We start from the raw sequence: 23,881 nt of genomic DNA, 5'->3' as shown, positions 1-23,881 counted from the left end.
AGTTTTGCCTGATGCTTTATTGCAGTTAAAACTACTTTTTTTGTTTTATACAACTTAGAATGACAAGCAAGATGACGGCCCACCTGATGGTAAGTGGTAACCGTCGCCTATAGACATGAGCAGTACTTATGACGAAGAGCGTCAGTCAAAAGTACTAATAACCAATAGTTTTCAGTCAAAACCACTTTTGACCAACCTGTTTCAAATTTCGACTGATAAGACTAGCAAAATCAGTCGAAAGATAAAGATAAAAATAAAGATATATTTATTTAACAAAGTAAGTTTGTATTAGCACAGAATTTATCATTGCTTCCTACACTAGGCTGAGCCTGTCCTGTAGGAAGCAGGACTCGTGTTATCATATACGTGCATATAGATATTAAACATAGGCTTTTTAGCAGTACTCACAATTGTGTAACTAATTTGTATAATGCAATTATTTCATTTAGATCTCACCACCAATGCACATGTCCCACCTGCGCTAACGGGATACGCTGGCGGAGCACCAGTGAAAGGTGATAGATGAGCATGAAAACAGGCCAGTTAGCCCATCATGATGAATTCATCAGGAATTAACCATGATAGTTTCCAGGGGGAACCGCGAGGAGGGCGACCTGGTTGGGTATATTGCTAGCAATGGGATTCTCAGTCTCCATTACAATCAATCCCTTTCCCCCCTGTGTGTGTGGTGTATGTGGTGTGTGTCTGTGTGTGTACTTCACAAGACAATACGACTGGTTAAGAGTTTTGACTCCAACTTATGTACTTATATCAGGCCCTACAACTTGTCATGACACATACAGTACAGTGTGTATTGATGCTGTAAATTATCTTGTAGTAAAGCTATCTTAGTATAGACAGTGCGCCACCTACCCTTTGTCTTTTTCTCAATGTCCTCTACCCAAAGGTTGTCTGGAAGAGATTGCTTAGCGATAAGGCCGCCTTTTGTATCACTTCTCATTAATATTTACTCTCTCTCTTTTTACTTTTAAAATGTAAAATAAATAAATTAATATCTTGTGCATCTAATAAATTATTTCTTTTTTTTTTTAAATATATATATATATATATATATATATATATATATATATATATATATATATATATATATATATATATAAAATCGTAACTGGTCGCTCTCCATATATGGAAGATATTAAAAGAAAAACTATTATAGAGGGCTTTATGAACGTAATAGAACCCAAAACAATGATTTTTAGAATTTTCGCCTGTTTGTCTGTACGTTTGTGCACGCTAATCTCAGAAATGGCTTAACCGATTTGAATCCGATTTTCACTAATGCGTTACGGTTTGCTCAGCTTAGTTTACTTTAGCTTGTTTGTTTTATTTCAATCGGTTCATAAATAAAAAAGTTATATAAATCTAAATAATCACATTTAAAATGCTATACAATAACCGATCAGTTGAATTGGCTGAAACTTCTTTTATTATATGTATTGATTTTTGAAAATTCAGTCTGCTCGTGCGAAGCCGGGTCGGATTGTTAGTAAATAAATAAATTTATTTCCTATAAATTTTTAATTGGAATTTGTCTAACCATAAATACGAAACAGACAGACAGACCCACTTTCTCATTTATAATGGATATATAAAAGGTGTATGTGAGAAAAATGTGAAATTTTTGAATAGCAATTAACAAATACCCAACAACATACAATTTTATCGCATCCAAATAAAATTCTAATAATGCCTTCATAAAGTAATTCCACTAAAACAGTCCATCCATCCTGAGAACAGCTTTGAAATTCCAAAAAAATCAACATTTAATTTATTACGGATCACTGCGAGGCATTCGATTATGTATATTACACAATGTGTCCATTAACAGCTGACCTCCCGCGCGTCCCGCGCCCCATTAAAAGTTTATAACACAAAGGGCACCTGTACTAAGTTCGGTAGGTCAATTTATATTGGTCGCTGAATACGGGCCAGCTGATCGCATATCTACACTGAAACCGGTCTCAGTTTCGATACAAGTTTAGTTTGGAAGCGTGTTTCGTTTTCGGAAGCCGATATAATAAGGGATCGGATTAGGCACGCTTGCATAATTCCATATCTTATATATATATATATATATATATATATATATATATATAGGTAACATAATGACCGAGGGATGGGCAATAGCGTCCAAAAACACGGCTAAAACCTAACTACGGTTACCAAACTGACTGTCAAGCGTGGCAACTATTGACAAATCCCTCCTTATGGAGATTTTTTAATGGATGATAATGGAATGGTAACCCCGCCTGCGCTGTCGGTATACTCTGGCAGGGCACCAGTGAGGGATGATAAGTGAAGATGAAGCAGGTCAGTTAGCCCATCGTGACAAATTTACCAATGAATTAATCAAGATGGTTTCCAGGGAGAACCGCGAGGAGATAGCTCTGATAGGGTATATTGCTAGGAATAGGGTTGCTAATCACCGTTGCTAACAATCCGTTTCCCCCCCAGCAGTGGACGGTTATGGAAATCCTGAGCATCCCTTAAGGCAATTCTTTCCTTACTATCCTGATTATTTCTTACATACTAATCTAAATTTATAAAGTCCTTTGTAATGACCAACGTTGACATTTTTTTTTCAGGCAAAGCGCGGTTTTGGAACTTATTTATTTTTAAAGACAGGATTTTTCCATCGAAAGCGGGGCATGCAAAAATAAAACGTAAATAAATAAGTACTAACAGCCATATTGCTAAACAATCCCTTCCCACTAAATATACCCTATTAGGACATCAATTTACGAAGTAAAAATAAATCAGATATCTATAAAAAGCTATATACCTACATGGATTAAAAATATTACCCGTAGTCCCAAATCTAATAGGTTTTTTGTTAATTTCATATATTGATTACTAGCTGTATCCCGCGGCTTCGTCCACGTGAATCAGTACGTATAGTATCCTATGTACTAAGTTAACATATAACTTATCCGTGTACCAAATTTCATTCAAATTTCTTCAATAATTTTAAATGTAAAGTAAAAACAAGCATCCAACTGTCTATTCTTACAAACTGTATAACGCATTTATAATAAAATAATTTAATATAATTTAATAATTAATAGAATTCCATAAAAGAAAAAGTAAAATTGTTTCGATACTTAATTACTAATTCCATTAAATGTTGAATGATTCAATATTTAATGTAAGGAAACTTCAATTGCGAACTTGAATCAAAAATATTAGTTTCCAATCCTCTTTATACGCATACGCATGAAGTATCATAGGCGGGCGACACAGTATTCTATTATGTATACTTTATTATGTCCATGGCACTGTTATAAGCGACGATTACCACTTCCATCTTTGCCATTCTAAGTTGCATAAAAATATATTCATCTCTGGATAAATAACTACAGACCTACCTATAATCTAGAGACAGACAGAAAGTAGTTAAAAAAAACAATCTCTCTGTCCTAGCATTGTTATTGAATAAAAAAAAAAGTAAAAAAAATAACTGAATCAGCACGTAACAAATTCCCACATGAGATGTGATATTGGAGAGGCAGCAACGCGAGGAGGCGAAAACATTATGAAAGGAAGCACGTGTTAGTCTACCTATTTCGCTTTTACACAGAGCGGTATCTCTTTTACTTTACGTTGGTACAGAGTATAATTAAAGAGAGACTTTCGAATAGAAGTGTGAAACCATGTACAATATGAATTTAAAACTATGTTCTGCGAAATATGAAATGATTGTTGTTATTATTACTAAAATAGTATTCTGCGACGATTTTCCTACTATATCTGCTATTGTACTGAGCAATGATGTGATATTTAACTTTTAGGTACTAGTCACATCTTGTCATTGCACAATTGATATTAAGTTTAAATATAATTAGCGTTTGCTTAGTAATTAAGATTAAAGTTTTCAACTAGTAACAATCGCACTTACATTTTTTTTATATTTTAATCACCTACGCTACAAGATTTCAGTTTGTAAAAGAGTTATTTTACTACCACTCAATATTAAATACAATATGGCTGCAGTGCTTTTTAACACATAAAATAATCTCATAAAACTTGCCGTATTTACATTTTAATGAATAAACAAATATTGTACCTCCATTGTTTAATCTATAACGGAGCTACGCTGTGTTTCCTATCAGTTGACCTTCACCGATGCTATGTCTCATTTTGTCTGCAGCATTCCAACGATAAGTCGCTCTCGCTCACTCTCACGATTAGACGCGGCGTGGCGCTCCGATACACCTCCTCACTCGCGCTGCTTGCCTAGTATCACGCGCGCTGAAGAAAAGGGTTTATCCGACGCCGAATGACCCGGATGCACCTAGGATTTTCCGACCAAGCTCTAGTTTTCCGCGAAAAAGGTGTATTTTCATTCAATATTATGTAAAAACGATATTAAATAAATTGACAACGTTATTTTGTAATTTAAAGCTAAAAATCTAAAGTGCAAATCGAATAGATAGGTATTACAAAACGTTATTTTCTGCAATATCGATAAATTTTATATTTGTTTTTTTTTTTCGCATTACACAGGGAAATCTAGGCCAGTTAATAGCGTCCCTATTCTAGAATTAAAATAGCCATCGTGTTACGTGGATGTAGTGAAGCGTGTCGTAAATAGACTGGCGCTCTGTCGCTGTCGGCCAGCCGCCAACCGTGTCGCAATCATAGTGCACCGGGCTTTGTTAATTAAATTAAATCGCCGGTTAAAACTATAAGCATATAATAGCAGCTACATCTGCTATTTTATAGTTCACATGTACATATATTTTTTTGTGCAACAGCTTAGTAATCTAATATTTTTTACTTTTTTATTTTTTTTTTTATTTCGAGAAAAGATAAATACGATGCCACACCATAGTATTTTTTTTTTCATTTGGTCTCTGATTATTAATTTAGACATTGTATTGCGTAGTTTTATTGCAAATTTTGTTGTTCTGTTAGGTTAACCTATGTGCTATTTTTTTATGCACTTTAAAATGGAAAACAAGACGGCCCACCTTATGGTAAATGGTAACCGTCGCCTTTAGACACGAACACTACAAAGGACAACAGAGCATACTGTTTCGCCCATGATTGCCCCTCCCCCCATAACCCGCCCCATTCCAGAAGACTAAGATATTAAGCCTCTGTACCCTGTTAATAAACGGTAAGTGATTCAAATTCGTTTAATCATTTTAACGTGGTTAAAATAACTAAATAAATATCAGAAATAAACTCTGACGTTTATAATATTAATAGAAAATAGGATTTTATTTCTAATATCAAAAAATATTTGTAAAATTATCTAACGACAAAAGTTTTCGAGAGCCAAATAAATATTTTACTTATTACATACGTCTTTATGGGGGACGCTTATGTCTAGCAGAGGACGAATAATGGCTGAAATGATGACGATGATGACGATAAGTCTCTGTCTATAAGATATATTTTTATTTAATTATATTAAAACTCAAATACTAACTAGTAATAGGGGGAAGGGATTGTTAGTAATGTGGACTACCAGTTCCATTGCTAACAATATACACTGTCAGGTCGACCTCCACGTGGTTCCCCCTGGAAACCATCGTGCTGGATTCTATATGTATTCATCACGATGGGCTAACTGACTTGCTTTTTTTCATTCTCATCCATCATCCCTCACTGGCGCCAACGCCAGCGTATACCGGATAGCGCGGACGGAGTCACCATTTCATTATCATCCATAAAAAAAAATACTAGTAATGCATGAGAATGAAGAGGTAATATTGTATACTAACTTTTAGCTAAACATATCCAAGACATATTTTATTTTAATCAATTTAGCCGTTTAAACATGATTGTGTAACATTGTTTTAGTTAGTTACTTCAGCAGTGAATAGTGATAGAGAAGTTGATAGATGTCGATAGTAAATATATAAACAAGGGGAAAGGGATTGTTAGCAATGGAGTTTGACAGCCCTATTGCTAGCAATATGCATTATTCGGTCGACCTCCACGTGGTTCCCCCTGGAAACCATCGTGAACAATTCTTGTGGAATTCGTCACGATGGGCTAACTGGCCTTCTCCATCCTCACCTATCATCCTTCATTAGTGCCCTGCCGGTGTATACTGATAGCGCGGGTGGGATTACCATTCCATTATCATCCATTAAAAAAATATATAAATATATAAACACGCGTGGCTAGCGCGGCCGGGTCCACTTATCAGGTGACCTGATAACACTCGGAAGTGGAGCGTCACTTACTCATGCTGTGAGTAACGCAACTAATAATTTGACCTATATACTTAATATTTAAAAGTACCCGTAACCGGCGAGCGTGTATGACAAGATTGATGAATGTGGAAGAAGCGAAAGAGGTTTGTTTGAATCGAAGCATTTGGCGTTCCATTGTTTCTGCCTACCCTAATGGGAGACAGGCGTGACAGATATGTATGTATGTATGTATACTTAATATTTTTGTTCATTAGTAATGTAAAAAACATTACTGTAATAAATGTTTCCTCCCACGAACGCTCAGGTTATGGAAAGTGTATCGAGGTTTCTCCAAGGGACTACATTATGAGGTTCTTCAAAAAAGGGGTGAAGAGGGTCGGTAACGCGTTCGTAATGCCCCTGGTATTGTAGACTCAGTGGTATAAAAAAAAAGTATAAAGTATATCAAAGACTGAAACTATATCTAAAAAGATTACAGAGCCAATGCAAGGGCTACGTTATTTGAAAAGTTATTGAAACAAGCGAATTGAATTGTATATTTTCAGAAATACAAGTGCAGAGTAAATACTGAGAACAGAATGACTTTATGGGGAAACTATTTAGCGTCCAAAATAGTGGGCCTACCATGAAATGTTTTCCGAAATTTCAGAGCCAAACGAAACAGAAATTTGATGTTAAAATTACATAATACAAGCCGTTTGGAAATATTAAAAATGTTAAAATATTGTTCCTTTTGACTTTTTTGATAGGATGTATGGCGAACGAAATGTTGAACTCCATTTATTGGTCCGGTTTTGGTATAAACAAAAACACAAAATTTAGTCGGAAATTTCGGAATTTCATTTCATGGTAGACCAAATGTTGAATAGTAACTATATGAATATGAATTTGGGATGAAATTGGAAATTACTGTAAAAAAAAAAAATTCAATTTAATTTAAGTTAAAAATAGGTGAAGATATCGCGCAGAATAAGAAATACTAAAAAACTCAAAATTTTTTTGAAGTCCTTTAAACCTATTTAACAAATTTCATATTTAAAATATACATACATACATGTATATCTGTCATGCCTGTCTCCCATTAGGGTAGGCAGAAACAATGAAACTCCAGAGGCTTCGATTCAAGCAAACCTCTTTCACTTCTTCCGCATTTAAAATATAATATTTTTTATTAGTTATAAAAATATGAAAATCTGTAATTTACAGAGAACCAAAATAAGTAAGCAGACGAAGTAGGTTATGTAGCATGGTAAAGCTTGGAATTGGAAAGTAAATCCTTAGATGGCGCTACGTGTTTCACATATGAAAACATCTAATGCTGCTTATGATTACAAAATCATATAATAGATTCATAAGCATTTTTCATTCCATTTTTATATTATACTAGCGGTCCGGTACGTGCTTCGCTACGTATAAAGTAAAATAATAAAAAAAAAATTAAATGACCGCATGAATGACATAACAACATGCTTGTACTGTCAACACTAAAAAAAGTTTCAATTTGACAGCACAATCGCCATCTTAAAAAAAGTTTGAATTTGACACAAAAATCCCCCTTAACAAAATGATCCGCCATTTATTGAATTCATTTGTTAAAATGTGATAAATGAAGAATTGCTCGACTGATCTTGTGCAAACTTCACATAAACCATCTACTAAATAGTCCGAACACAGCCTAAACATTAAGTTTGAATAGGAGAGCCCGTTCTTGAGTTATAAAATTGCAACGAAAAGTGGCATTAATTTATATGTATATATATATATATATATATATATATATATACATATATATATATGTATATATATATATTATATTACATAAATATTTATATAGGTATATAAATTTTGATGTTATACATGTACGCATAGTGCATTTTACTAATATATTTTTGCAACTGCATATACTTTGTATATACCAAAATTTTTTAGTTACATAGAATTAACTAAATAGTATCGGACAAAATTTAAATTGGCATGTATGTTTTAATATTTTAATAGCAGAGGAATAATATTTTTTATCTAATACTCGTAACCTCAATAGTGAATTAATATTGACAAATTTAATAGACAGATCTCATAACTATGACGTAAAAATCTCTCGTCTATTACTCTAATAGTTTTTTTTTATACAACTTAGAATGGCAAACTAACTGACGGCCCACCTGATGGAAAGTGGTAACCGTCGCCTATAGACATGAGCAGTACCATGGACATAACAGAGTATACTGTTTCGCCCATGATACCCCCCATGCGTTGCCATTCCTGAGGACGTAGATGTTATTCCTCTGTACCCTGTAAATTCACGCCATATCCCACTCTTCAAACCGAAACACAGCCATGTAAATACAACTGATTTACGGTTGAAACACTAATGGGACAGAGGTACCCAAGCAATCGACTTTTATACAAAGTTTCCCTCTGGTAAAATTGTTAATGTTAAACTTTCACATTGTTTACACATATTTTAAATTCACAATCGGGACAACGCGATGGTAAAAACATTTGCAGGTAAACAGTACCTACATACCTGCTTCTTTTTTGTTATGTCTCGATTGTGTATTAAATGTTCTAATGCTCTAACGTTCATAACTTTAGAGGAATAGACAAGAGATTAAGAATACTACAACACACCCTATCGAAAAGGGGGGAAAGGATTGTTAGTAATGGAGAGGTTAGTTCCCATTGCTATCAATATACCTTATCAGGTCGACCTCCACGCGGTTCCCCCTGGACACCGTCGTGACTAATTTATCGTTAAATTTTTCACGATGGGCTAACTGACCTGCCCCTTCACCTTCACCAATTATCCAATACTGGTGCCCCGCCAGTGTTGGATGATTGGTGGCAGGCGGGGTTGCCATACAATTATCATTCATAAAAAAAATCCTATCCAAAACGGCAGCAACAAAACGAACGAAATGCTTTGCACGACCACTCGTGGCCGTGGATGATATTTAAAATTACAATTGCAATGCAAATAAATGTCAACACGCGCTCCGTAATAGCAAAGTCAACAATATTTTTTTTTATACAAACAACATCTGAAGGGACACAGGCGAAGACCCTAGCTAAACTACCCCTCTACAAATGATTCAATCGAAATTGATTCTAATTACTACGTATTAAGGTTGAAATTATTTACTGCCATTCTATATGTCATTTTAAAGAAGGACATTACAAAATTGAAATTGGAAAATTCTACGATGTAACTACGATTGTGTGCAGATATTAAAAAAAAAAGTCTAGTTTATAATTATTTATTCTTGACTTAACAACTCATTTACCACCCACTGTTGAGGGTCAACTACTTCCCATAAGAATACAGCCTAGCTACTATCAATACTATGTTTTTTTTATTTTTTTTATTAAATACGAACAAAGGATTTAATAGCAATCATTCAACTTATCAATGGCCACTGCCAACCATAATCTGCGACAAAAACCACCAATCCTGGCTGAGTTACCCTCATTCATCGATTCGGTAGTTGATGTATACAAATACATAAGTGGAATTAAAATCGTTTCTTTATTTTTAATAAGCGGTCGTCTGACTGTGAGTTTGCCTGTACTATAAAATCTTTCTTTCCCATCAACTGTCAATTCCTCATAATAGATTGTTGGTGGCTTAGATTTATGTCATCTTACTTCCAATTACATACAAATAATTTAAAAAATAAAAAACAAAATTAAAATAATGTACAATTAATAAATTAACAACGGTATAATATTGATGCCAACATACATATATTCACTTGAAGTCTGAGGTAAATCGCCTATGATTTTTCACAGTCATAAATTGGAGATTATCGTCCATTTAGCAGACAGTTGTGACTGCGGGCTCGTTATGATATTGCGATTATGGCCCATGGACATCACTACACGGCTTCATACGAACTTAAATCGTGAATAAAATGCATATCCTGTGAATTCATGTCACTTTAGTGATGTCACTTAGAAGCGACTTGTTAAAATAATCATTGTATTTTTAGTAAAATAAAAAAATAACAATTTATAATTGCGGTTATTAAAATTATCATAATTTAAAATAAAAACTTTACAAAATTTAATTTTGTAAAGTTTTTATTCTAATTTAAAATTACATCCAAACTTGATATTATTATTTCTTTATTCTTAAAAAAAAAATAATTTATGTGATCGTATTTAAATTTGGATATATATATATATAGAATGAATTTTGACAAGTTGTTCTTGAATCGCGTACAATAATAATTCTTTCCAAGTTTTTCACCCAAAGTATCTAAAATGATACTGATTAAAATTATTCTACATATTGCGTTATTTGTTGAGTTTTTATATAAATAAAAGTCTTCAAAATCACTAAGAATAATCCTTTGAGTTTAAATCATTGGACTGACTTTAAAGAGTACATTGAAATTAAGTAAACAGATATTATTAATATTTCTAACATACTCCTAGTATACAATTACTATTTTTTAACCAGCAGTCAGATTTTATAATACTCTATCTATTTAAACTTTATTTTGCAATCCTTCGTAGGTTAGCTAGCCAACAGCGGATAGAAACGTCACAGCAAGTAACAGGGGAACAGTGGTCGGCTGGAGGTATGCGCCGGCAATCTCTCGACCCTCGAGCGGAGGGTCGCGTGGGGAATTGTCTTCTGACATCATGGGTCAGGGATGAACAACAGAGCTATAAAATTTTGTTGTTCAGTATTAATATTCGAAGTGATTATAAATAAAAATTCTCTGGCTAGAATTTTGTTGAATATACAATAAGAATAATGTAAGTGTTCATCATATCTAATCTTACATCTCACAAAGGAATCGAATTAATATAAACTACAAAATATCTAGTGTTTTCGACAGTTACCTATTTTATTGGATAAGTAAGCATCATCGGTACAAAATATTTTATTAATTAGTCAGCTGCATTCCACATATTTGTAATGAAAGTAATAAACTAAAATTATTATGAGAAAAAGAGATCAACTCAGCACAGCTAATGTGTATTTTTCGCTAAGTACTTATAAAATTAACAGAGAATCCCCATATGGTGAACGTAAAATTAATGAGTAATATACATACTTACTTTTGCCTGACTCATCGCTTGAGTAAACACAACATACAAGATTTTCATTAAACAATAGCAATGTTTGCTTGATATTGATTAAACATTTATTTTATTCAGTTTAAAATGATTTAAAAGTCCCAATTCACTCAATCACACAAAAATATGGGGATTATTGTAAAATTATTTCGTAAATAGTGACAGCTGTTGCGAGTATTGAATCATTAATCTTCGTTTGCATTGGAAAATCGAACAAACATAGGTCAGTGAATGACTCAATCCTCATTTTATTTTCTGAGCGTGCAAATTAATAATTGAAATTGGAAAATTTCCTTATTTAATTGAAAATTTAAAATCTGCTCATACAAGTTATAAATCAACGGCTGTAAATAATTTAGAAGTGCCTTACATTTTTATCCTACATAATGTTATTTCAGAATTACTATTATAAATGTATATTAATTAAAACGTATTTTACGAAATAAAGTAAATTTTATGAAATATGTAGTACACAAATTTCTTCAATAACAATAATGACATTTTTATATATCATTATTTAATAGAGAATTTTATATACAATGTCTTTATATTATTAATATCTATTTATTTATTTAAAATAAATAAATAATTTCACTTATACAATTGGTAGCCCTACAGTTCTCCTAGGGAGTGCGCGGAACGTTTGTGACGGGCGACCGGGCCCGAATCGTTGCTACGTGATTAGAAATATTCTCCTCGTTGCACCGCTGCTTGCGGCGGGCTTGACAGTGGCGCCATCTTTAACTAGAAGTATGTTAGCTTAACTAAGTCCATGTTGTTTAAGCTTTACTTTTGTGAGCTTTATCTAAACGGCGATAAGGTCATTGCCATAATCTCTGTAGATAATTTACTATCTTGATATATGTAACTTGAATTAATGTGTGTTGTATTTTAAATACTTTGTACATTCTACAGATTTTAAACTACGCTCTGTACTTTTATCAATTGCACCTTTATTGTATGAAAACCGATGATTTTTATTGTTTGTTAAAGAAACCCTTTCCTGCCGATATTATAAAGCTGGTTCTTTTCGATCCAAATCAAATTAAAGACAGAAGAAGCAATATCATAAGAATAAAATTATTTAGTTTATGGAAACAAAAACATGTAATCAAATTATTTTACCATTCTCCACGAAAATAAGTCTTAACCCATTAATTTATTTTGCTCCACAACGTAAACGAGGTCTATATCTCTTAACTAATATTTGCCTTTGCTGGTCATCGGTTCTGGGTTTACTGAGATGAATTCGATTAATGTATAATATAACTGAAATTCAGTGACTAACATAGTTCAAAGGGTCAGTAAGCTAATGTGGAATGGAGAAGCCGATATTTAAATAAGTTTACTAATATATATATATATATATTTTAAAATAACAAGTACTTACCTACATAAATAAAATAAACACCATTATCTACACGCGGGGCTCGGGGCCAACCATGAGTAATATAAAAGTAAACAATGTTAATCATACACAAACTTTATATACTTACGAAGTGTTTATAAATGTATGAAATTTAGCTTTTTCATTTATTTCTTTCGATATTTAGAGAATTATAAAAATGTATTACATTATCACAGATTTCTAATCACGTCAGTGAAGCAGCGATAAGCGCGTTTGTGTTGTTTATATGGTCCGATTCTTAATTTCTTAAATTCACATCCACATGTAAAACATGTCATATATATATATATATATATATATATAACGCCAAACGTCTCATAAACTTAATTTACCTGATGAAATATTTTGTCTTTTTATTTTAAAAGAAAATGACAAAATATTTCAATAGCTAAAATAGAATTGAAAAAGGTTTTAGTTTTTATAAAGAAAGGGGTAAATGAATATTTGGCGGAATGCACTCTATTATATACAGTGCGTTATTAGTTTTTGACTGTACTTTACATTCTTTTGTATATATCAATCACCTATATTATTTGCACTTACTAGGCGATATAAATAATCTAAAAAGAAAAAAGAACAAAATATATAAAAAATAAAAACTTCTATTATCAAACCGCTTTTTTCCAGTCATTTGCAGAGCGCTAAATCAAATTTTTATACATAATATTTCGTCATGAGCCCACATGTTTTCGACCACTACTGCGGGCGTTATAACTACTAACTATAATGAATGTAAGCGAAAATAGATTTTTAGTCTCTAAACATAGAGGTGCAATTACCCTGTACGTTGGTATAAACATGCATCATATTCTAATTGTTACTATACTTTACGAGCACTTCTCCTATTCCTGTGACCCTGGTATTCGATATACAACTTTGTAGCTGTGTGAATAAAGATTATTTCTGTATACACGTGTGTCGATTATGTGTTTATTGCATTGAGAGGCCTCGAGGGTTTACAGGGGGAGCAATAATAATAATCGATTTTTAGGGTTCCATTACAAAAGCCTAATACGAAACCCTTAAAACTTCACCATGTTTATCTCTCTAGCTGACCACATATATTTTGCAGTAATCAGAATAGATTTGTCATTATTATCAAAACCTTACCTAAAAAGTGTAAATAAGCACATTGCGTCAGTCTCAGCGTCTGATGGTTACAGGTTCAGTCCCTGTACAATACTTGACAAACATGATTTTAAAAAATATACACATACGATACTGATACTGGCGTAGAAAACGAAATAGCAAATATATATATAACAATTAACTTTCTTTTAATTTCGATCTAAATTAGTTATCAGTTTATGTGACATGTCAAAATATAACAAAACTAGTGATCCGCCCTGGTTTCCCAAGGATTTTTATTACAAAACTTTGAACTTACATAAAAGTTTCATTAGGATTACATTAAAACCTTCCATAAAAACATGGGTATATAAATGACAGAGAAATCAATATTAAAATCCGTTGTGTGGTTTAAAAGAATTAAAGGGAGACAGAGACAAACGCGGACAGATACTTTATAAAATAATAGAGAAGACTTCGTCATTTCAAGTTGCAGTTAACATAAAGAATAAAATACACTCGTCGATTTAAAAATTTACCGAATCGCATGTTTCACTATCATCAAAGAATATACAGGTTGTTCATAAAAGGCATATTTTTTTGCGACACGAAAATTCATGAAGCTATAAAAGCGAGCGCAATTTATTGTAATTGTACGACTCTGATTAGCATGTAATTGGCGCGGTGTAAATAATTACAAACTGCATCCGGCTGCTTCAGCGATGCTATCGCGCGATAGTATTCCATTGGGGGTCGATGTGGTCAACTGTGGCCATGTAATTGGACTAAAGGGCTATTTCTTTCAACGTTGTGTTTAGGTACGTACCTTAGACTATATAGATAGAGCATCGAGCCTCAGAAACGGGTCAACTTTTTGTCAGCTAATTGTCAAATTAGCTGACTCGTTTTTTTTATCAGTATTCTATATACTTACACATAAAATGTAATTTGGACGTGTTATTTAATAAATAAAATGAGTATTTAGACATTAAAAAGATGCAGAAATTATAAGACAAAATAATTATAGAAGTTGCAAAGGAATCACTCGTAACTATTTATCACGCAGAATTGTATGAAAAAGTTGACCCGCTTTTCTCGAAGCATTTGTAAGGAGACATTCTATCTATATAATCTAAGGTTACATTCCATTAAAATACGATGAATACCTTCAACTATATTACGCAGTTACGAGAATTAGATTGCATAAACGTAAAGGACACTTGAATTAAAAATCTCTGCGATGTATATGTACTTGTATGCATGAGACCATTATAAAAGTCGTTAGCAAGAGATTTAAGACTTTGACCTTTGTCACTTGATTCCTTTACATATTCTTTATTGCACTAAAACATACAGTAATAATAACAATTAATAACAATGTAAACAAAGGTGAAATTATCTCTAATAGAGATCTCTTCCAGTCAACCTGACACAGTGGCATAGGAAGTAGTGAGTGGGCAGCAGTAGTGAAAAACAGAAATCAAAACAACAATAGTAAATATTTATGCAATTCCTTCCCTCTCTTTACTCTGTCTAGTTCATGACATACCTAGCGAAAGAATAGAAATTAAAGATATTTCCATTACTAAAAATAAATACTTGCACACACCATGTATAATATATTTACAAAGCAATGTAATAATTTTGCTGTTTACATATAATGTACACTATATACAAAGTATTTATTGAATCTGTGTAAACTGAAATGTTGAGTCACGTACATAACGGTAGAATATTTCTAAAATTATTCAATGTAAACGCATTCGTATTATCATATCTGGCAAACATCGATTTCCAGCCAATTTATATAAATTCGAATTAATGTCAACTTCAAATAAGTACAGTGATATACAATTCACTGATAAAATACACTGAATATACCCAAAATTGCATGTTTTGTGAAAAAAATCAGCTGTATCCGAGTTTAAATTTAAATATTATGTGTATGCCAAGTTTTATGATAATAAATTGAGGTATTCAGACGTCAATAACTAAAAACACAAGAACCTAAGCCTCTTATGACACCCACGGGAAAGGAAGGCGTGATTAAATTAACCACTCACTAATACATAATTCAAAAGATACTATCTTTAAAAGCAGCAACCTAGAAGGACAACACGTATCCTGTTATCTCTCTATAAGCAATGATTACCCCATCAACTAAGTGTACATACAACTTATTGACCATTCCCTATTGTATAAGTAAATTTAATAACGAACTCTTATGCATGTTAGCACATTCGTTTCCAGCGAAAATCGCCTATTGATTATTGCACTCTAACGGGAACGAGGTCTAAGTGTGATGCACTTTTTATCAATGAATTAAAAAACTGTCCAGTAACTTACAATATTGATCAATAGACCTAGATAGCCGTTGCTGGATTTCAAGTAATGCTAAATCTAGAACGCAGTGTAAAAACAAAGCCTTAGTGTGAAATATTTCTCAATGTTGCGCTATTTCTATAGTGGAAACTAATATATCGATTCATATAATAGTAATAAGGAACGAAGATCTATCAATAAATAGTTCTTTTTCTATACGAATTAAATCAGTGTTTAAAGCGGAAATAGAATCTAATAAATATAATAAGTATTTATTACTTTTTTATTATTTTAACCGTTAACTATCCACTGTTGAACATAAGTCTTCCCCATAAGGGAAGTTTTGCCAGTAGGTGCCACGCGTGGCCGGCGGGTTGGCAACCGCAGTTAGGATTTGGTCATTTTTTAAGAAGTACGCTGCTGCCCATCCTTCGACCATAAGATCCCTTAGTCACCTCTGACGACACCCACGGGAAAGGAAGGGGTGGTCTATCCTATACCGGGACACACACGGCAATTTATTATACGTACGAGTAAATATTAGACATGACAGAAATTGGCACTCCTATGCAAAATAGATGTGACAAATTATTCATTACATTTCTTTGATCTTAGCACGTTACAAAATGTTATTTAACTTCGCTTGCCAATCGGTCAGGTGAAGTGTTTAACTGATTTTTAAACCAATTCTCCAAATCGGAAATTAATATTAATGGTGTTGTTGGTAACGTGTTCGCTGGTAAGAGCATCACTTGAGAATAGATGAACCGGTTTAGCAATTTTTATTTTAAGTTCTTAATGATTTTATTAAAGCTTTTAGGAAAGAATTGTTGAAATTTAGACAAAGCAAAGTCTGTCAGGTCTATTCTAAATTTTAATCTTTTTATTCACACAAATTAAAGCTAAGAAACTTAACTTTGTCAGTTTCTTTCAATTCTATTCATTAGTGCATAATAAAACAATTAAATAGTTAAAATACATAGGTTTTAGGCATTTAGTGTTTTTATGAATAAAGCCGTGTGGTCCTCATATATAATTGGTCATCCTCTCCTTTCCCGTGGGTGTCATAAGAGGCGACTAAGGAAACTTAATGGTCGGGATTAGCAGCAGCGTTCTTCTTAAAACATCATCAAGAGCCTAATTGCGGTTGTCAACCCGCCTGCCAAGCATGGCAACTGGTAAAACGCCCTTTATGGAGGAGGCCTATGTTTAGGAATGGACAATTAACGGCTAATATGAAAAAATTAAAATGAATAAGAGGATATATGTATATTCGTGCTTCATGCAAGTTGCACGACCATAAATAACTTCTGGATGATCATTAAAATGACAAATAAATATTCGCAATAAAGAGCGCGTGTTGCATGTAATCTTAATTATGCATTGCACGAATACTATTATAGATTTACAATAATTAGGGCGAATGTCCAACAAATGACTTTAATTTGAAGACTGTACAAAAGTCGTTTGTTTGAACACCTCTCTCCAATTCGTGTTTCAACCGTGAAGCAGTTGTTTCTATGGCTGTGTTTCGGTTTGAAGGGTGGGATATGACAGTGAGTTTACAGAGTACAGAAGAATAACACCTGACTCTTCAGGAATAGCAACGCGTGGGGGGTATCATGGGCGAAACAGTATACTCTGTTATGTCCATAGTAATGCTCATGTCTATAGGCGTCAGTCAATAGCTTGATTGCCATAAGCAGCATAAAAAAATTGTTTTATACATACGAGACAACTTATGGGATTTGGTAACCATTGCAGAATGAACAGATATGAACAGCAAAATGGACTTCACAAAATACAATATGAACGCTCTTAGGTCGCTGATCTTTAGGCCTTACGGCGTTATGCCTATAATTTCAGCATAGAAATGCAAATATAGATGAAAACCGAGGCAGACAACTTTTTACAGTATCCGTTTAGTTAAATGATGTTAATTTACAACCTAGAATAGTAATAGTGGTAGGGGAGTCGGCATAAAAATTGAAGCATGCTCTCTAATACAACAGGGGGATAACATCAGAGGGAGACTTTGTCCAAAATTCGTCTGCTGGAGTACCTCTGTCCCATTCGTGTTTTTGTCGGGAAGCAGTTGTGTTTCGGTTTGGAGGGATATGGCAATGAAATTAAAGGGTACCGAGGCATAACACACTAGTACTCAATGATGGAATGGCAATGCGTGAATGGTATCTGTTATATGTTATATGTGTCTATATGTTATGTTTGTGGCACTGTTCACGCCTATAGACAACGGTTACTACTTCCCATCGGGTAGACCGTCAACTTGTTTGCGGTTGCAAAATTTTAAGTTGCATAAATAAAAAAAATACTGAAAATTCTTCACACGTTATACTGATGCATCACATACTGTTTGAAATAATTTACATTATACAATCGAAATATTTATTTACATTCTATTTACATGTTACTTGTAATGAAAAAAAAAAAACTAAAGTGTTGATGGAAGCGATTACCGTCACCTATAGGCATGGTACAATCGAAACATCAACAAATCTGAAACTATGTGAATACCCATCTCGAAAAATATACCCGAATCCGAACTCCTCTACCTGACAAGCATAAGTAATGATAAAAAGCTGCAATTAAAAAAAAGCGTGAGGTGAATATATGGTGGCCATAAGAATACAGACGCCGTCATGTCTCTACAATAACTTTCATTTGAACGACAAAAACGGAAATATTGCGTCCGCTCGACCCGAAGCCTTGAAGGATCGAGCGGTTAGAATTCTTTAGATGTTATTATAATAGTAAAGATAAATGTCAGGCGTTAGTAATCGATTAACCATAAGCGGTTAACCTTTGTAACTGCGTAATAAGTTTTATAAGAATCATTTTAAATTCCTAGACGGTAAATTATTTACTTTGCTAGCTTTACTGTTAGGCTATGAATAAAAAGTTTAATGTAAGAAATTGCAAAAGGTTTAATCTAGAGTTAGCATGTTTGTATTTATTAAGGCATTCTTAATATAATATATACAGTCAAGTGTAAGTTGTACTCGCTCGCCAAAGGTTCGTAAAATAATCTCTTACGAGTAAAATGTCTTTTTTTTCTAATAAAAACTTTATAGCATAAAATAAACAAAAATTAGTTTTAAAATGTACAAATACCACTTGGACTAGTAAGTTTATTTTAAAATTTTGAGTACTCCATTAGTACTCAAAATTCCTATAAGGAACTCCTAACATGAAATATAAAAAAATCTATTATTTCGATTGCAAAATGCATGAGCCAACAATATGTAATACTATTCCAAATTTCAAGTCGATATATTTAGTAATTACTAAGATATAACGCTGTAACAGACGGATAAACTGACAAAGCTACATCGTAAGTGTTTCTTCGTCCCTTTTTGGTACGGAACCCAAAAAGATATATGACTATAATACTCTAAATTAAAATAAAAATAGTTAATTTTACCTACTTGAAAAAGGTGACATTCATAATAAGATGTCGGAGAATATTTCTCAAATTGGAAACGGAAAATGAGAATGTGAATTGATGGGCCAATTATATTATTAACTATTCATATTTGGAATATAAAATGTCTTTTATGGAATTTCAGTATTAATATACGAGTTTACTTAAATTAACTATACTATCTTTAAGCTATATCGATGATACGTAATTTCTTATTAGCATATAATTGTCGGATACTAACACCATAAATCGCATTACAAAAGCTGCACACAAATGGAATATTACTTACTATACATTAAAATGTCAGCGGAGTGAGGAAAACCGCAATTATGTAGGCATTTAATATGGTTGAGTAGTTCGTTCATATAAAACAGGAAAAATATACGTTACGGGAAACCTATAGGTTAGAAAAATTTATGTATTATTGTAATATTTATAAAAATTGTGACTTTTTATGTTTGTTACCTCATAACTCCGTCAGTCGTAAACCGATTTGGAAAGTTCTATTTTTATCTGAAAGGATATACTCACAGATAGGTCCCATAGAAATTTTATCGAAATCGGTTCAGGGGTTTACTATTTAAATCAATATAACTGGTTTATTTTTCTTTGGAGGACAATCTTTAAATTACTCATCTGTAAGAACAGAGTACTTTCTACTTATAAATTTACTACGAAACGGCTGTCTGGTTATTTACCATCTTCGTGGTATAAAAAAGTACCACACAATCATAGCAATTGCCTGATCTTTTTTCAGGCTAAATAAATTTATAAAAGTTTTCCTTCTATGACTTTAAAACTACATTATATATATTATTATATACATAGAGATATACGAAAATCTTAATACTTTAAAATTACTGTAAGCTTCTTAGTATAAAATTTTAAAGAGAGTCTTATGATAAAATTAAACAAAAAATATAATAAATCATTGCAAATTTACCATTATTTATTTATATCAGTGTTATTCACATTTTATTTTCGAAGTTGCAATTAGGTAAATCAGTACTATTTACAACGCGGCTGTGTAATATGCTTATGACTCAGGGCTCATAATGCAATGAGTTCGAAGTTAACCTAAAAATCGTAATGGCGGGAACGTGAATAAACCTATATGTCTAATATTGTATTTCAATAAAAATACAGATAGTTATTGTATATGAACATACATAGTACATATATAAAAATAATTCGCATAAATTTAAAGTACCTAAATGATTCTATAACAAAAGTATACTTAAGTTTTTTTTTTGCATTGTTCACGCATGGTATCAACAGTTGAAAAATGTTTACCAACAAATTCTGTCCATAATCGCCTCATGAATATACATAGCCTATAATGTAATTATACCTTAATTGGAAACTTATCAACCGACAATAAATTATGTAGGCATTTTAGAAATCTAAATCATATATTACGAACAAGCGATGTCGACACACACGCTTGTAAAAGGTAATATACAAAACGAGACCGATCTCGAAGTTTAATGCAATAAAAACACAATTCAACTATCAAACAACAATAAAATGGATTTACGCAAATATTTTTCAGTTTTCGTTAGTAAAAAAAAACAATATATAAAACAATTCATAAATAAACACCTTAAAATTAGAACAGCCTGTAATTAATTCGCGAATATCACTCAAAAATGGATCTTAATGCAACGCAATACAGTTGACGCGATTTTTTCTAATCTATCATCCCGTTCGCTTACTTGACCTTCGATAGCTTTTAATTTACTTTTTTTTTCATTACCAAGCGCATCACGGTAAATACATAGTAGTACCAGGCTTACAGAAGTATCGAGGAGTTGTCAGCCTATCGATGGCGCAAGCACTATCGACGTGACTGTCAATAACAACGATAAGATTGTGCGAGCGAGTGGGAATGTTGTTCGGCTCGTTCGGTTCAGACAGAAAGAGAACGAGTTTCCTTGTAGTGAGGGGAAATCATTATCTTTATCTTATGTCAATGAATAGTGATGTAGACATACCGATATCGTGCATTCTTTGTTGGTTGTCTTTCTGCGAGAGGGCAGCGAGTAGGCCCGCATCGCCGACTCGCTGCCGAGCGACCGCAATACCAACGGGAATTGAACCTGTAATATAATCTGAATAAACACACTATCCATTGTAGCATCCATATCAATTATATATAACTATACAATCGTTTTATCATAAATTTTAAACTAAAATTATGATGATTATGATTTATTGCAATTTACTTTAAGCATTTTTTCATAAAATTTTCAAATTAATTGATTTTTTGTGTTATAGAAAGTACAAATAACCTCGAAACTGGTCATAAGACATGTAATACTTAAAATTTGAGAAAGGAAATCATAAAAAAATAAAAGAGAACTAAAATTATGTCTAGATATTATTTAACATACGAGGGTCCGGTTCAGTTAGGACAAAAGGCAGATTTACATTAAGTTTGAAGCCAATAGCGTAAAGCACTGTCTTTAAAACAATAAACAATTATGATAGTGACATCATCATCTATTCATAGGTTAATGTTGATTATTGGTCTACTAAAAGCTGATTTACTATCAAATAAATTTGTAGTCAGTTTTTAGGAGTACTACTATTTATTAGCTAGCTAAGTTAGCTAGTGGGACCGATTATAAGGCGCTGTCTCTAAAGCAATATTTAAAACAAAAATTTTAATTTGATATCAAAACTAAATCTTTATTGTAAGGACCAATGTAAACTAATTTTATAATAGATTTAAGTGAAAATTGTTATAAATTTAGTTTATGATGAGCTAACAGAAAATGAAATTATTTTATTTACGAAATTATCAAATTTAAATACTAGGTTAAGAGATAAATTAAGAGTTTACAGTTTATACCAATGGCAGTAAGCTAATATAGTGCAATAGTTTTTCAAATGGCAAATTGTATGATTGAATAAAACTTGTACCTACTACTTATAAATCAGATAAAAAAAAGCACACAAACAATAGTTACAAACACATACACTTATATAAATACAATAAAGGTTGTATTATTGCTGAAAGCAAATGTTTCCAAGCGAAATTTAAAGTAGTAGCAATTTGAAGTTCCGCACCATACTTACACAAGTATGATTTCTTTTTTCTACTTATTAAAATATCATTTTATACCATTAATAGTCCAAAATGCCAAGAGTCTACGTACACAATTGAATTCGCAAACATAATCACCTTAGTGAAACTAGAGTTTCATGATCATTAGAAGTTTGTATGTAGTCTTAAGCGTTAACATTAGTTAAGCAGTTAACGATTTTTGTAATATACGTGTAATGCAACAATAACAACAGAAAACCAATTAATAAAAGCGTATTAATAAAATATTTATTGTCTTACGATTCTAAATCGCCGTTTTAAACCTATGTCTAAAATTAGAATCAATTTGATATCACAGCAAAATTTTTATTCTAAAGACCAATATGAACTAAATTTCTAATAGATTTAAGGCAAAATTTTTATAAATTTTGTTTAAAGTAGCCTATAAAATAATAATTTCGAGAAACTATCAAATTGAAACGGTTAGTAGATAGGTTTACAAAAATGGCGCCTCAGAATCGACGCCATTGGTGTTTAATTTAAATTTGATAAAATAAACATTTTAATTTTAGAGAGAGATCGAAAACTAATTGATTTTATAAAAACAATAATTCATACCAACTCGTTGTTCGAATAAAAATTTTTAATTTAGTAGAGATCGAGAATTATGTTTCAAAATTAAACCCATTTATTTCTTTGTTAAGTTATTTATCAGTATTATTGAAAATTACCCACATTATCGGTCTAGTACCTAGTTATTTTAAAGTAAAAGGAGACCTATCGTGTCATATGACGACACATCATACCCATTGAACGCACTCTTTCTTGCTCCATCGCCGTCTCGCGTATTACCGTACGCGACTACTAGGAACGCATAACAACACAGATAACTCACCATTGTTCAGAGATGCCGGTATCGAGGGCGCGTGCTCGGGCTTGTTGCCCGGCGACGCCTGTTCCAGTTTCACAGCGACCAGTTCGGATACGTGGACGTGTTGGGGCTCTCTCTTGACCTGGACTACGTTTTGCCCCGTGACCCCCAGCCAGGTCACCGGGTTCGTCCGGCTGCACCCGCCGTCCGTGTGGACAACCTATTTTTAATTAACCAAATTTTTAAATATAGAACAACCGTGAGTATTGATCGTGCACGAGTCGAGCTCTGGTAACGAAAACTATTTAAATAAAAACCCTGCCCAGAGACAACATTTATTTAAATCGTAGCAATTCCTCGCATTATGAAGTATTTAAGAATTTTTATTTATAGACAGACCTAAATAAAATTTGTTGCTTTTTATGCAACTTACAATGGTAAAAAT

The 23,881-nt window shown here is 32.6% G+C and overlaps 1 protein-coding gene across 2 annotated transcripts in view; it reads right to left on the bottom strand.

Annotated features, from left to right (window-relative positions):
• Window positions 1-23,881, bottom strand: part of LOC113514011 (protein winged eye) — a 157,100-nt gene that overhangs the window by 28,857 nt on the left and 104,362 nt on the right. For both annotated transcript variants that reach the window (XM_026897997.3, XM_052894420.1), the window contains exons 6-7: window positions 23,461-23,656; window positions 21,511-21,615 (exon numbers count right to left, since the gene is read on the bottom strand). In XM_026897997.3, coding sequence (XP_026753798.2) covers window positions 21,511-21,615; window positions 23,461-23,656 — 301 coding nt within the window. The remainder of the gene's footprint in view (window positions 1-21,510; window positions 21,616-23,460; window positions 23,657-23,881) is intronic.

This window comes from Galleria mellonella, unplaced genomic scaffold (assembly GCF_026898425.1).
Source record: "Galleria mellonella isolate WM207_F2 unplaced genomic scaffold, CSIRO_AGI_GalMel_v1 utg116, whole genome shotgun sequence".
NCBI lineage: Eukaryota > Metazoa > Arthropoda > Insecta > Lepidoptera > Pyralidae > Galleria > Galleria mellonella.
This window is presented reverse-complemented; position numbering and strand designations above follow the sequence as displayed.